This window comes from Pagrus pagrus, assembly GCF_965226575.1.
Source record: "Pagrus pagrus genome assembly, chromosome: 10".
Classification (NCBI taxonomy): Eukaryota; Metazoa; Chordata; class Actinopteri; order Spariformes; family Sparidae; genus Pagrus; species Pagrus pagrus.
The window spans coordinates 8,107,822-8,122,788 of NC_140194.1; the positions used below are offsets into that span (position 1 = coordinate 8,107,822).

General features: G+C 38.7%; 2 protein-coding genes across 3 annotated transcripts; both read left to right on the forward strand.

Moving 5' to 3' along the window:
* Window positions 1-1,794: 1,794 nt before the first annotated feature.
* Window positions 1,795-6,003, forward strand: LOC311263469 (receptor-interacting serine/threonine-protein kinase 3-like). 2 transcript variants are annotated; one of them, XM_084363545.1, is made up of 12 exons: window positions 1,795-1,908; window positions 2,203-2,371; window positions 2,497-2,812; window positions 2,897-3,045; window positions 3,147-3,196; window positions 3,471-3,626; window positions 4,238-4,320; window positions 4,447-4,516; window positions 4,919-4,983; window positions 5,329-5,374; window positions 5,560-5,802; window positions 5,876-6,003. In XM_084363545.1, the coding sequence occupies exons 2-11, from the start codon at window positions 2,214-2,216 to the stop codon at window positions 5,793-5,795; spliced, it is 1,329 nt and encodes a 442-aa protein (XP_084219671.1). In that variant the 5' UTR covers window positions 1,795-1,908; window positions 2,203-2,213; the 3' UTR covers window positions 5,796-5,802; window positions 5,876-6,003. The 2 variants fall into 2 exon arrangements, with proteins under 2 accessions (XP_084219671.1, XP_084219670.1); XM_084363544.1 differs by having other exon boundaries at window positions 5,560-6,003.
* Window positions 6,004-8,552: 2,549 nt separating this feature from the next.
* Window positions 8,553-12,743, forward strand: LOC311264401 (receptor-interacting serine/threonine-protein kinase 3-like). The gene is made up of 12 exons (XM_084365239.1): window positions 8,553-8,638; window positions 8,933-9,101; window positions 9,227-9,542; window positions 9,625-9,773; window positions 9,875-9,924; window positions 10,199-10,354; window positions 10,966-11,048; window positions 11,175-11,244; window positions 11,647-11,711; window positions 12,057-12,102; window positions 12,288-12,530; window positions 12,607-12,743. Exons 2-11 carry the CDS (start codon window positions 8,944-8,946, stop codon window positions 12,521-12,523), a joined length of 1,329 nt encoding a protein of 442 aa, XP_084221365.1. The 5' UTR covers window positions 8,553-8,638; window positions 8,933-8,943; the 3' UTR covers window positions 12,524-12,530; window positions 12,607-12,743.
* Window positions 12,744-14,967: the final 2,224 nt, after the last annotated feature.

Genomic DNA, 14,967 nt, shown 5'->3' on the forward strand with positions numbered 1-14,967 from the left:
TGAGAGAGGTCCACACCGTGCTGAGCGTAAATGAAGGTGGGTGGAGAAGAGGGAGGGGAGATAGCAATGGAAATGCAGCGAGCGAGAGCAGACCGCGCCTATCGATGCCGGCTGAAACAGCGAGGCAGCATGGGATGTGGGTAAATACAGCTCAATGAGGCACGTGTGCATGTGTGATTGTGCACATACATGATTTAGATCCATGGTAGCTGTCATGTTAGGAGACACCTGTGCTGCAGACTGTGATTTCTTTAGAGCAGTGTTTGGCATCAATAATTTAGACAGTCTTAGCGTGGCTTTTGTCTCGTGTGTGTGTGTGTGTGTGCATGTGTGTGTGTGTGTGTGAGAGAGAGAGAACATCAGATAAAGAGAAGTAATGAAAAAGAGAAAGAAGGTCAGAAATCATGTAATCATACGACTGATGATTGCAGTAGTCGTAATGAAAGCAAGGCTCAGCTTTTAATATTGTGAAAACGTTAATATAATTATCTCCAATGTGAGCAAATTTACATACTTGTTTCTATAGGTGGTTGTACAGTTCGGTACATAATCACAGCATTATGTTGAAACGTGTAAACTCTTTATATGTTTACCATAAAAATTAAATAATTAAACTTGAACAATAATATAACATGTTTAATGGTTTCTTAAAACGAACCTGCTGACTAAGATCTAGCTGAAACTCGTTCGTGTACATGTGTTTTCAAGGTTCAAGGTTCTAGGTCCAAGGTTAACTTATTTATCATTTAATTATCACACCAGAGTTTCAAAATGAAACTGAGTGTAAGTCCCTTTATGCAGTAGTTCATAATTCGTCACTGTATTAATACAATTTATAATGTAACATTGTAGTGTGACATTTGTGTCAATAATTGTCAAGCACAGGTGACTCCGCGGTGGTGGGAGGGGGGCCCCTAATCAAATTCTGCTTAGGGCCCCCAAAAGGCTTGGGCCGGCACTGCACCCACTACAGAGTCTTCCTGCACCTGTGATTCATTTGTTAATCATTCCTGTGAATTAAAGCCTGTGTTTAACCGTCACTCTGTGTGTCCTCCATCTTTTGTGTTCCTGTACCTGTTCCCCGGTCCTTGAGTATCCTCTTTGTTCCCGTTTTGCTCGCTGTGGCTTGTAGTTTGTCTTCAGTTTGTATTTCTCTTTAGTTTTTTCCTTTGCTTGCCTTTTGTTGTTTTCATTTTGGATTTTGAAATTTGGACTATGGATATGTGCTTCATTAAAGTTTGCTTGATAATTATGATGTTATGATTAGAGGTTTGTTTGTTATGATGGAGAGAAGAGAATTTATTTATTTATTTATTTTTAGAGAATAAAGTCATAATATTTCAAAACTCAAAAAATCTCTTATTAATGAACTAAGTTTTTTTTTTTTACATTCAGAGCAATTGTTCACTTCCCTGAAGTGTAGCTTCCCCGGTAAGGTAGATAAAGATACATTTATAGACAGTCAAGCAACTTCAGCAAAACTTGTTTTTCTATAGTCCACACCCGCATAAACACAACAAGTCTTGACTGAGTCTGCCATATCTGAAATATCTAAGCAAAGCTATTTACCTCTCCTGACTTCCTCTCACAGTGCATGCAAAAAACAGAGGCAGTGGCATGAAATTGTAGTCTAACTTTGTGGGTAAAAGCACTTTAATTCAGCTTTACCTTATTGACATTTACCTTATCCCTTAATTTCCTGCAATGCCAACATAAAATGAGTCCCAGTCTGTCAATACACATCGCCTGTGGCTCCTGTTCAAATGTTGCCCAACCCGTGTTTAAACTCCTCCTCCCTCAGTTAAAACCCAGAGGGCAGGGGCAGGAAACTGCAACTTTCAACGTCTTGTTTTGACACAGCTTTGGTGTGAACTAATCTTTATGTGAGGGACTGCACGAGGACATAAGGTGAGTGGAAGCATGCTTTGTTAACAAGATATGAATGAAAAAACCTAAGGGAAAAGTTGTGGGAAACGTGTGTCAGTGTTTTCATAACCTAAGGTTTGCTCTTGATGAGTAGGTTTTACACAATCTCAAGTGATGGTGTATAAACAAAACCACAGCATAAGCAGTAATCACAATGTAGTGTATAAAAAGTGATATCTCAGCAGTCATTAACACACTACTACTATACTATTTATGTTTTGTAGTTTTTTTTCTATGATTATTTCCATGATTGAGATGGCAGTTTCTCTATCTCAGTTTAACAGGAGATGGCACTGCTGAGCCACAAGACTGAGCGTGTTGGTGATGAAAGCTTGGAGGACGAGTGGGTGCGAGTTGGCTCTGGGGGATTTGGTGATGTCTACAAGGCCAGGCACAAAGGCCGAGGGGTTTATGTGGCCATTAAGATACTTAAAACTGGTGTTAGGTAAATATATACCATACATATCTGCTCAGACGATTATTTCATGCTCACCCATACAAACTTAAATATTAGTTCTATCTCATCTGCTTTCTCTGCACTCTTTTCAACACTCCCCTATGTCTTTCTAGCCCAAAAGCACTATGGGAAGAGGCCAATCTCATGGAAAAGGTGCCCTGTGAGTTTGTGCTGAGGGTTTATGGAATTTATCAGGGATGTTCCCCACTCAGCAGAGGATCCATGCAACAGGGAATAGTGATGGAGTTCATGAGAAGGGGGTCTGTTCAGTCCCTGCTGAGTGACCTGTCGGGCCCTCCGCCGTGGCCCCTGGCCTTCCGCTTGGCCCATCAAGTGGCTCTAGGCATGAAATTCCTCCATTCAGTGGGGCTTATGCACCAAGACCTGAAGCCAAGCAATGTACTGCTGAATGACAGCCTCAACGCCAAGGTAACCTAAACTCTTGTGTTTTCATATATACAACTGATCTCTTTGTTTGCCTCATGTGATGTTTTTTTCCCTCTTACACTGTAGCTAGCAGACTTTGGTCTGTCCAGGGTTTCCACCAGTGCTGTGAACAGCAACAGAGAAAAGACAGGAGAGATCGGAGGCACATACAAGTACATGCCTCCCGAGGCTTTTAAGGCTTCATACGAACCTGTCCGTGCTTTTGATAGATACAGGTAACATTATAAAAAGAATAATTATCGATAGAAATACTACTGTATGATTAAAAACCTTAACATTTTACTTTAAATCATATCTCTTTCTCTATCTTAATCAGCTATGGTATCCTGCTCTGGTCTATTGTAACTGGAAAAGAGCCCTATCCAAGTATGTATAGTTGATTTTATTATCCCACCATCCTCCAGCTTTTTTTTCACCACTCCAATTTATAATTCACAGTGATCACATCCTACCATCTATTATTTTCAGTTTGTTTGATCTCCTCTATTATTTTCCTCATGGTTTATAATCTTTCAACTAAACTAAGAATGGTACATTGTGAATTGGATACTGTATACACATTATGCACATATGTACACACACGCAGTTGTGTTTGTATGTTTTGATGCTTGACATCATTGTATCACTGTATGCACTGTAGCGGCCGAGTACAATCGTGTGGCTCTGAGGATACCTAAGGGAGACAGACCTCCATGTGAAGACCTTGACCAGGTGAAGGTGGAGGGGTTGAAAGAGCTGGTTGACCTCATGAAGAGCTGCTGGGAAGGGGATCCTGACAAGAGGCCTAAGTTTGAAGGTAGGTATTTGTTATAGTAATTTACAGAACATGCACAGTGCTGCCATATGAGAATAGTTTGTAGTTGGAGGTGCACGGTACCATTCAAAAGTTTGGAATGATATGTTGACGCTTTTCTTCTTTCCTACAATAATGGATGTTTTTACATAGATGAAATGTTAAATAAATCAGACACCAAATTAACGATTTACCTTTTAAAAAGGTTTTGACCCCAAAAGTAGAATAATTCGTGATGATTAAATGATTAAAACTTCCATTTAGCTGATGTCCCCACTGTCTTAAATGACAATGGAAAATAGTGTTTTACGTCCATTATACGTCCAAATATACCATTCAATTTTTAATTTATTTTCCAGTCGAGAAAAGCAAAGTTACAATCGATCATTCTTTAACCACAATGGGGCAGTTGGGCTTTCAATAATTTGGATGCCAGTTTTATTTTCGCTCTTTGCACTCTACATTGTGATTTGTCAGACCAGCGTTTTATACAGGAGCATGACACTTATGACACCTGCATTCTTTGTGAAGCCACTATTTATTCATGCTCATTGTAATATGCACACCTCATGCATATACACAATGTATTTAAAAAATACTTGGTTTTGTTTCAGAGTGCCTTAACGTCGCTGAGAAAGTGTTCTCAAAGCACGAGAGGGAAATTCATGTTGCGGTCGCTCAAGTCGTACATAGACTGGTACAACTCACACATTTCATTTCAGAAAATCAAATATGCTGCTCACTAATTATTCTGAATGATTTACTTCTTAATGATTTATTTTGTTCTCTGATGTATTCACATTTTCTTCCTGTGTTACCGTAGGACTCACCAACCAGTAGTCAACGTTCAGAAACAAGCGTTTCATTCCGTCGTCCTCCTCACCAGGCACCAGGTAGATCCTTCAGTCCTCCTGTTTGTGGGTCAGGTGACTTTAACGCAGTATTATGCATAAAGGTTTTGGATTGCCAATCACTTATACAGCACTGTTGTAAATATGAGCAACATGATTATGATCAAAACTAGTGAGTCAACAACTTTAAGAGGTTTGTCCCCTGTCTTATAATATCATAGTATAATGCAAGAACTGGCATAAGGATGGAATGACAGACACCATTCTCCCTATTACAAGTCATTGTGCCATCAAAATGATTGTAAAGTTGTTATTTTAAAGTAAAATTGTCCCATAATGTTGCTTTAATCAAACTAAAAAAGGATAATTTTCACATGTTTATATTCTTATTAAATGATTCCTTACTTTCCACAACAAAACATGACGCTTCTTTCTCTTTTTCAGAACGGGCAATGTCAAACGATGAGGTGGACATGAGAACTCCAATTGCTCACAGTTCAGAGGCAGAGGTATGCCAAATATATGTTTGCCTCACAGGAAGCTGACAACAAATTAACTAGCTTCATTTAATCTGGTAGTTTCATTGATATGATATGATGAGTTTAAGAAGTCATAAAACGTACAGTCAGACTTGAGATACAAAAAAAAAGTGAGCAAAGAGCAATATCAGGGCTATATTGTTACATTTTAATTATATTTTATGAATCTTTGTATAATTTATTGAAATGCATATAATTTTGAAGGGAATGGGCGTCACATTCATGTGGTTTATTATATTACAATATTCTGAAAAAAGTGTACAATAGCACCGATATGATAAATTACAAAATATGTTTTTTTTTTTCATCCATCAGGATGTATTCCAGTTTCCTGCTAAAGAAATGACTGATGAAGAAAAAGGTGAGTATTTTCGTCACCGTACTGATGCTCCATAGTTTGGATTTATAATGTAGATTCTATGTTGTTAAGTTTACCTGTACTGTTATCAAAAAGAACTCAAATGAGCACGATATTGAATTTCATGAAGAGTCACATTATTAATTGAATGACGCTTTCTGTACATGTTGTCAATTTTTTTCAAACAGAAAAGTTTGTCGATGACAAAATGGCAACCTTAATTCAAAAAGTCTCTGAGGTTATGGCAATAGCAGATGAGCTTGGCGACATGGTCCACCCTGAAACCTACTCAAAGATTGAAGCCGCAACGACAAGCCAGGACAAAATGAGACTGCTTTACAGGAAGGCATTTTGTTCAGGGGGGAGGATGGTCAAAGCAGCCTTCTACGACACTCTCAAAAAACATCATCCCCAACTAGTGTAGAGGCTCGGTAGGTAAGATAATGGTAGATTAATCTATGAGTCATTTAAGTTTTAAATTTTACTTTCTTTCTTTTCCATCAGGTGGCTAAATCTAAAGCAACTGTAGCCTCCCAGGATGTTATCACATGACTTCCTCTTAATTTGTATATATGCATATTTTTCAATGAACGTTTCTGATATGTTTTTAATAAACATATTTTTTTGCTGTCTCCTCCTAACCTTGTCTTCTTTTTAGAGTTTGTACAAATTAACATGGTGTGTTATCTTAATTATCAGCACCAGGCATGTTTACCATTATTGATATTATGAAGGGGGGCGGGGGCAATGGAAATGCAGTGTTTGGCATCAATAATTTAGACAATCTTAGCGTGACTTTTGTCTCGTGTGTGTGTGTGTGTGTGTGTGTGTGTGTGAGAGAGAGCGAGATAACATCAGATAAAGAGAAGTAATGAAAAGAGAAAGAAGGTCAGAAATCATGTAATCATATGACTGATGAATGCAGTAGTCGTAATGAAAGCAAGGCTCAGCTTTTGATATTCTAGATCTAGCTGAAACTCGTTTGTGTACATGTGTTTTCAAGGTTCACGGTTCCAGGTTCAAGGTTAACTTATTTATCATTTTACAACACCGGAGTTTCAAAACGAAACTGAGTGTAAGTCCCTTTATGCTACATTGTACGAAAGCAAAACAAACTTTTTCATACAGTGGAGTGTGGAGGATGAATTGAGGAGTCTCAGTCTGAGGAATGAAGCTGCTCAGATACTCCTGTATCTTTTGCCAGATGGCAGCAGGTTGAACAAACAGTGGCTGGGGTAGGGGACGTCTTCTACCACTGGGCTCTATGCAGACATCTCACCTCACCCATATCACTGATGCCTGGTAGATGGGTACCATTGTTCTGGGCAGTTTTAGTCACCTGCTCAGGGCCAGCCTGACGCATAAGCGAAGTAAGCAGCTGAAAAAATTTTGGATTTTTTTTTTCTTTTTTTACATATTAAATACATTAAACAAGTGACATAAATGAATGAATGAATGAATAATTAAAGACAAGATGATTCCCACTTTTGTACAAATAAGGTAGGGGGGGTCCTTATGCATCTGTGCCCAGGGGGACAGTAGTTCATAATTTGTCACAATATTAATACAATTTATAATGTAACATTATAGTGTGACATTTGTGTCAATAATTGTCAAGCAAAGGTGACTCCGCGGTGGAGGGAGGGGGGCCCCAAATCAAATTTGCTTAGGGCCCCCAAAAGGCTTGGGCCGGCACTGCACCCACTACAGAGTCTTCCTGCACCTGTGATTCATTTGTTGATCATTCCTGTGAATTAAAGCCTGTGTTTAACCCTCACTCTGTGTGTCCTCCTTCTTTTGTGTTCCTGTACCTGTTCCCCGGTCCTTGAGTATCCTCTTTGTTCCTGTTTTGCTCGCCGTGGCTTGTAGTTTGTATTCAGTTTGTATTTCTCTTTTTTTCCTTGGACTTTCCTTTGCTTGCCTTTTGTTGTTTTCATTTTGGATTTTGAAATCTGGACTATGGATATGTGCTTCATTAAAGTTTGCCTGAAAATTATAATCTTGTGATTAGAGGTTTGTTTGTTACGACGGAGAGAAGAGAAATTAAAACATTTTTTTTTTTGGAAATCACGAGAATAAAGTCATAATATTACAAGAAAAAAGTAGTAATTTTATGGGAATGGTCAACATTTCTAAATTTGGCACAGGGGGGAGACTGCTTGCAGGCGGGAGGGTGGGGGGTCGAACAGTATCAGATGCTGCTCTCCCCCCCCACCCAAGGCAAGAGGTTTCTTGTGTTTCGGGGGGGGGGAGTATCAGAGACTGCTCTTTCTTGTCTTGCAGGAAGGAGAAGTCTCCCCCTTCTGACTCCTGCCTTACAATGAGGAATGTTGAGCATCTTGTGAAGTTGTACTTTGGTATCGGTTTCACAACTAAGGAAATACTTTCTCTTTTGCCACATCAGCATCAACTTATTACCAGTATCAGGACTTTGAAACGATTGTGCAAACGACTGTCTCTATTTCGAAGAAAGAACCACACGGACTTGGAAGAAATTGCTTCTTCTGTGGAAGAGGAGCTGTCTGGTAGTGGTCGACTGCAAGGCTACTACTTTTTTTTCTTGTATTATTATTACATTATTCTGGTAATATTACGACTTTATTCTCGTAATTTCCAAAATTGTATTAATTAATTAATTTATTTATTTTTCCTCTTAGTATGGCCCTAATACTTCGTCGTAGTTTGTCTTACTCAAAACTCAAAAAATCTCTTATTAATGAACTAAGTTTTTTTTTTTACAGTCAGAGCAATTGTTCACGTCCCTGAAGTGTAGCTTCCCCGGTAAGGTAGATAAAGATACATTTATAGAGAGTCAAGCAACTTCAGCAAAACTTTTTTTTCTATAGTCCACACCCACATAAACACAACAAGTCTTGACTGAGTCTGCCATATCTGAAATATCTAAGCAAAGCTATTTACCTCTCCTGACTTCCTCTCACAGTGCATGCAAAAAACAGAGGCAGTGGCATGAAATTGTAGTCTAACTTTGTGGGTAAAAGCACTTTAATTCAGCTTTACCTTATTGACATTTACCTTATCCCTTAATTTCTTGCAATGCCAACATAAAATGAGTCCCAGTCTGTCAATACACATCGCCTGTGGCTCAAAAAAAACCTGTTCAGATGTTGCCCAACCCGTGTTTAAACTCCTCCTCCCTCAGTTAAAACCCAGAGGGCAGGGGCAGGAAACCGCAACTTTCAATGTCTTGTTTTGACACAGCTTGGGTGTGAACTAATCTTTATGTGAGGGACTGCACGAGGACATATGGTGAGTGGAAGCATGCTTTGTTAACAAGATATGAATGAAAAAACCTAAGGGAAAAGTTGTGGGAAACGTGTGTCAGTGTTTTCATAACCTAAGGTTTGCTCTTGATGAGTAGGTTTTACACAATCTCAAGTGATGGTGTATAAACAAAACCACAGCGTAAGCAGTAATCACAATGTTGTGTATAAAAAGTGATATCTCAGCAGTCATTAACACACTACTATTATACTATTTATGTTTTGTAGTTTTTTTTCTATGATTATTTCCATGATTGAGATGGCAGTTTCTCTATCTCAGTTTAACAGGAGATGGCACTGCTGAGCCACAAGACTGAGCGTGTTGGTGATGAAAGCCTGGGAGACAAGTGGGACTCAATCGGCTCTGGGGGATTTGGTGATGTCTACAAGGCCAGGCACAATGACTGGGGGTTTGATGTGGCCATTAAAATACTTAAAACTGGTGTTAGGTAAATATATACCATACATGTCTGCTCAGACGATTATTTCATGCTCACCCATACAAACTTAAATATTAGTTCTATCTCATCTGCTTTCTCTGCACTCTTTTCAACACTCCCCTATGTCTTTCTAGCCCAAAAGCACTATGGGAAGAGGCCAATCTCATGGAAAAGGTGCCCTGTGAGTTTGTGCTGAGGGTTTATGGAATTTATCAGGGATGTTCCCCACTCAGCAGAGGATCCATGCAACAGGGAATAGTGATGGAGTTCATGAGAAGGGGGTCTGTTCAGTCCCTGCTGAGTGACCTGTCGGGCCCTCCGCCGTGGCCCCTGGCCTTCCGCTTGGCCCATCAAGTGGCTCTAGGCATGAAATTCCTCCATTCAGTGGGGCTTATGCACCAAGACCTGAAGCCAAGCAATGTACTGCTGAATGACAGCCTCAATGCCAAGGTAACCTAAACCCTTATGTTTTCATATATACAACTGATCTCTTTGTTTGCCTCATGTGATGTTTTTCCCTCTTACACTGTAGCTAGCAGACTTTGGTCTGTCCAGGGTTTCCACCAGTGCTGTGAACAGCAACAGAGAAAAGACAGGAGAGATCGGAGGCACATACAAGTACATGCCTCCCGAGGCTTTTAAGGCTTCATACGAACCTGTCCGTGCTTTTGATAGATACAGGTAACATTATAAAAAGAATAATTATCGATAGAAATACTACTGTATGATTAAAAACCTTAACATTTTACTTTAAATCATATCTCTTTCTCTATCTTAATCAGCTATGGTATCCTGCTCTGGTCTATTGTAACTGGAAAAGAGCCCTATCCAAGTATGTATAGTTGATTTTATTATCCCACCATCCTCCAGCTTTTTTTTCACCACTCCAATTTATAATTCACAGTGATCACATCCTACCATCTATTATTTTCAGTTTGTTTGATCTCCTCTATTATTTTCCTCATAGTTTATAATCTTTCAACTAAACTAAGAATGGTACATTGTGAATTGGATACTGTATACACATTATGCACATATGTACACACACGCAGTTGTGTTTGTATGTTTTGATGCTTGACATCATTGTATCACTGTATGCACTGTAGCAGCCGAGTACGATCGTGTGGCTCTGAGGATACCTAAGGGAGACAGACCTCCATGTGAAGACCTTGACCAGGTGAAGGTGGAGGGGTTGAAAGAGCTGGTTGACCTCATGAAGAGCTGCTGGGAAGGGGATCCTGACAAGAGGCCTAAGTTTGAAGGTAGGTATTTGTTATAGTAATTTACAGAACATGCACAGTGCTGCCATATGAGAATAGTTTGTAGTTGGAGGTGCACGGTACCATTCAAAAGTTTGGAATGATATGTTGACGCTTTTCTTCTTTCCTACAATAATGGATGTTTTTACATAGATGAAATGTTAAATAAATCAGACACCAAATTAACGATTTACCTTTTAAAAAGGTTTTGACCCCAAAAGTAGAATAATTCGTGATGATTAAATGATTAAAACTTCCATTTAGCTGATGTCCCCACTGTCTTAAATGACAATGGAAAATAGTGTTTTACGTCCATTATACGTCCAAATATACCACTCAATTTTTTATTTATTTTCCAGTCGAGAAAAGCAAAGTTACAATCGATCATTCTTTAACCACAATGGGGCAGTTGGGCTTTCAATAATTTGGATGCCAGTTTTATTTTCGCTCTTTGCACTCTACATTGTGATTTGTCAGACCAGCGTTTTATACAGGAGCATGACACTTATGATACCTGCATTCTTTGTGAAGCCACTATTTATTCATGCTCATTGTAATATGCACACCTCATGCATATACACAATGTATTTAAAAAATACTTGGTTTTGTTTCAGAGTGCCTTAACGTCGCTGAGAAAGTGTTCTCAAAGCACGAGAGGGAAATTCATGTTGCGGTCGCTCAAGTCGTACATAGACTGGTACAACTCACACATTTCATTTCAGAAAATCAAATATGCTGCTCACTAATTATTCTGAATGATTTACTTCTTAATGATTTATTTTGTTCTCTGATGTATTCACATTTTCTTCCTGTGTTACCGTAGGACTCACCAACCAGTAGTCAACGTTCAGAAACAAGCGTTTCATTCCGTCGTCCTCCTCACCAGGCACCAGGTAGATCCTTCAGTCCTCCTGTTTGTGGGTCAGGTGACTTTAACGCAGTATTATGCATAAAGGTTTTGGATTGCCAATCACTTATACAGCACTGTTGTATATATGAGCAACATGATTATGATCAAAACTAGTGAGTCAACAACTTTAAGAGGTTTGTCCCCTGTCTTATAATATCATAGTATAATGCAAGAACTGGCATAAGGATGGAATGACAGACACCATTCTCCCTATTACAAGTCATTGTGCCATCAAAATGATTGTAAAGTTGTTATTTTAAAGTAAAATTGTCCCATAATGTTGCTTTAATCAAACTAAAAAAGGATAATTTTCACATGTTTATATTCTTATTAAATCATTCCTTACTTTCCACAACAAAATATGACGCTTCTTTCTCTTTTTCAGAACGGGCAATGTCAAACGATGAGGTGGACATGAGAACTCCAATTGCTCACAGTTCAGAGGCAGAGGTATGCCAAATATATGTTTGCCTCACAGGAAGCTGACAACAAATTAACTAGCTTCATTTAATCTGGTAGTTTCATTGATATGATATGATGAGTTTAAGAAGTCATAAAACGTACAGTCAGACTTGAGATACAAAAAAAAAGTGAGTAAAGAGCAATATCAGGGCTATATTGTTAAACTTTGATTATATTTTATGAATCTTTGTATAATTTATTGAAATGTATATAATTTTGAAGGGAATGGGCGTCACATTCATGTGGTTTATTATATTACAATATTCTGAAAAAAGTGTACAATGGCACCGATATGATAAATTACAAAATATGTTTGTTTTTTTCATCCATCAGGATGTATTCCAGTTTCCTGCCAAAGAAATGACTGATGAAGAAAAAGGTGAGTATTTTCGTCACCGTACTGATGCTCCATAGTTTGGATTTATAATGTAGATTCTATGTTGTTAAGTTTACCTGTACTGTTATCAAAAAGAACTCAAATGAGCACGATATTGAATTTCATGAAGAGTCACATTATTAATTGAATGACGCTTTCTGTACATGTTGTCAATTTTTTTCAAACAGAAAAGTTTGTCGATGACAAAATGGCAACCTTAATTCAAAAAGTCTCAGAGGTTATGGCAATAGCAGATGAGCTTGGCGACATGGTCCACCCTGAAACCTACTCAAAGATTGAAGCCGCAACGACAAGCCAGGACAAAATGAGACTGCTTTACAGGAAGGCATTTTGTTCAGGGGGGAGGATGGTCAAAGCAGCCTTCTACGACACTCTCAAAAAACATCATCCCCAACTAGTGTAGAGGCTCGGTAGGTAAGATAAACATGGTAGATTAATCTATGAGTCATTTAAGTTTTAAATTTGACTTTCTTTCTTTTCCATCAGGTGGCTAAATCTAAAGCAACTGTAGCCTCCCTGGATGTTATCACATGACTTCCTCTTAATTTGTATATATGCATATTTTTCAATGAACTTTTCTGATATGTTTTTAATAAACATATTTTTTTGCTGTCTCCTCCTAACCTTGTCTTCTTTTTAGAGTTTGTACAAATTAACATGGTGTGTTATCTTAATTATCAGCACCAGGCATGTTTACCATTATTGATATTATGAAGGGGGGCGGGGGCAATGGAAATGCAGTGTTTGGCATCAATAATTTAGACAATCTTAGCGTGACTTTTGTCTCGTGTGTGTGTGTGTGTGTGTGTGTGAGAGAGAGCGAGATAACATCAGATAAAGAGAAGTAATGAAAAGAGAAAGAAGGTCAGAAATCATGTAATCATATGACTGATGAATGCAGTAGTCGTAATGAAAGCAAGGCTCGGCTTTTGATATTGTAGATCTAGCTGAAACTCGTTTGTGTACATGTGTTTTCAAGGTTCACGGTTCCAGGTTCAAGGTTAACTTATTTATCATTTTACAACACCGGAGTTTCAAAACGAAACTGAGTGTAAGTCCCTTTATGCTACATTGTACGAAAGCAAAACAAACTTTTTCATACAGTGGAGTGTGGAGGATGAATTGAGGAGTCTCAGTCTGAGGAATGAAGCTGCTCAGATACTCCTGTATCTTTTGCCAGATGGCAGCAGGTTGAACAAACAGTGGCTGGGGTAGGGGACGTCTTCTACCACTGGGCTCTATGCAGACATCTCACCTCACCCATATCACTGATGCCTGGCAGATGGGTACCATTGTTCTGGGCAGTTTTAGTCACCTGCTCAGGGCCAGCCTGACGCATAAGCGAAGTAAGCAGCTGAAAATTTTTTTTATTTTTTTTTATTTTTTTACATATTAAATACATTAAACAAGTGACATAAATGAATGAATGAATGAATAATTAAAGACAAGATGATTCCCACTTTTGTACAAATAAGGTAGGGGGGGTCCTTATGCATCTGTGCCCAGGGGGACAGTAGTTCATAATTTGTCACAATATTAATACAATTTATAATGTAACATTATAGTGTGACATTTGTGTCAATAATTGTCAAGCAAAGGTGACTCCGCGGTGGAGGGAGGGGGGCCCCAAATCAAATTTGCTTAGGGCCCCCAAAAGGCTTGGGCCGGCACTGCACCCACTACAGAGTCTTCCTGCACCTGTGATTCATTTGTTAATCATTCCTGTGAATTAAAGCCTGTGTTTAACCGTCACTCTGTGTGTCCTCCTTCTTTTGTGTTCCTGTACCTGTTCCCCGGTCCTTGAGTATCCTCTTTGTTCCTGTTTTGCTCGCCGTGGCTTGTAGTTTGTATTCAGTTTGTATTTCTCTTTCTTTCCTTGGACTTTCCTTTGCTTGCCTTTTGTTGTTTTCATTTTGGATTTTGAAATCTGGACTATGGATATGTGCTTCATTAAAGTTTGCCTGAAAATTATAATCTTGTGATTAGAGGTTTGTTTGTTACGACGGAGAGAAGAGAAATTCAAACATTTTTTTTTTTGGAAATCACGAGAATAAAGTCATAATATTACAAGAAAAAAGTAGTAATTTTATGGGAATGGTCAACATTTCTAAATTTGGCACAGGGGGGAGACTGCTTGCAGGCGGGAGGGTGGGGGGTCGAACAGTATCAGATGCTGCTCTCCCCCCCCACCCAAGGCAAGAGGTTTCTTGTGTTGCGGGGCGGAGTATCAGAGACTGCTCTTTCTTGTCTTGCAGGAAGGAGAAGTCTCCCCCTTCTGACTCCTGCCTTACAATGAGGAATGTTGAGCATCTTGTGAAGTTGTACTTTGGTATCGGTTTCACAACTAAGGAAATACTTTCTCTTTTGCCACATCAGCATCAACTTATTACCAGTATCAGGACTTTGAAACGATTGTGCAAACGACTGTCTCTATTTCGAAGAAAGAACCACACGGACTTGGAAGAAATTGCTTCTTCTGTGGAAGAGGAGCTGTCTGGTAGTGGTCGACTGCAAGGCTACTACTTTTTTTTCTTGTATTATTATTACATTATTCTGGTAATATTACGACTTTATTCTCGTAATTTCCAAAATTGTATTAATTAATTAATTAATTTATTTTTCCTCTTAGTATGGCCCTAATACTCTGTCGTAGTTTGTCTTACTCAAAACTCAAAAAATCTCTTATTAATGAACTAAGTTTTTTTTTTTACAGTCAGAGCAATTGTTCACGTCCCTGAAGTGTAGCTTCCCCGGTAAGGTAGATAAAGATACATTTATAGAGAGTCAAGCAACTTCAGCAAAACTTTTTTTTCTATAGTCCACACCCACATAAACACAACAAGTCTT

Excerpts from the sequence above, each read along its gene's own strand:
- LOC311263469 (XM_084363544.1), top strand. The coding sequence starts at position 2,214 with ATGGCACTGCTGAGCCACAAGACTGAGCGTGTTGGTGATGAAAGCTTG. Across the intron at positions 2,372-2,496 it reads ATACTTAAAACTGGTGTTAG|CCCAAAAGCACTATGGGAAG; the intron begins GTAAATATATAC and ends ATGTCTTTCTAG. Across the intron at positions 5,375-5,559 it reads AATGACTGATGAAGAAAAAG|AAAAGTTTGTCGATGACAAA; the intron begins GTGAGTATTTTC and ends TTTTTCAAACAG.
- LOC311264401 (XM_084365239.1), top strand. The coding sequence starts at position 8,944 with ATGGCACTGCTGAGCCACAAGACTGAGCGTGTTGGTGATGAAAGCCTG. Across the intron at positions 9,102-9,226 it reads ATACTTAAAACTGGTGTTAG|CCCAAAAGCACTATGGGAAG; the intron begins GTAAATATATAC and ends ATGTCTTTCTAG. Across the intron at positions 10,355-10,965 it reads CAAGAGGCCTAAGTTTGAAG|AGTGCCTTAACGTCGCTGAG; the intron begins GTAGGTATTTGT and ends GTTTTGTTTCAG.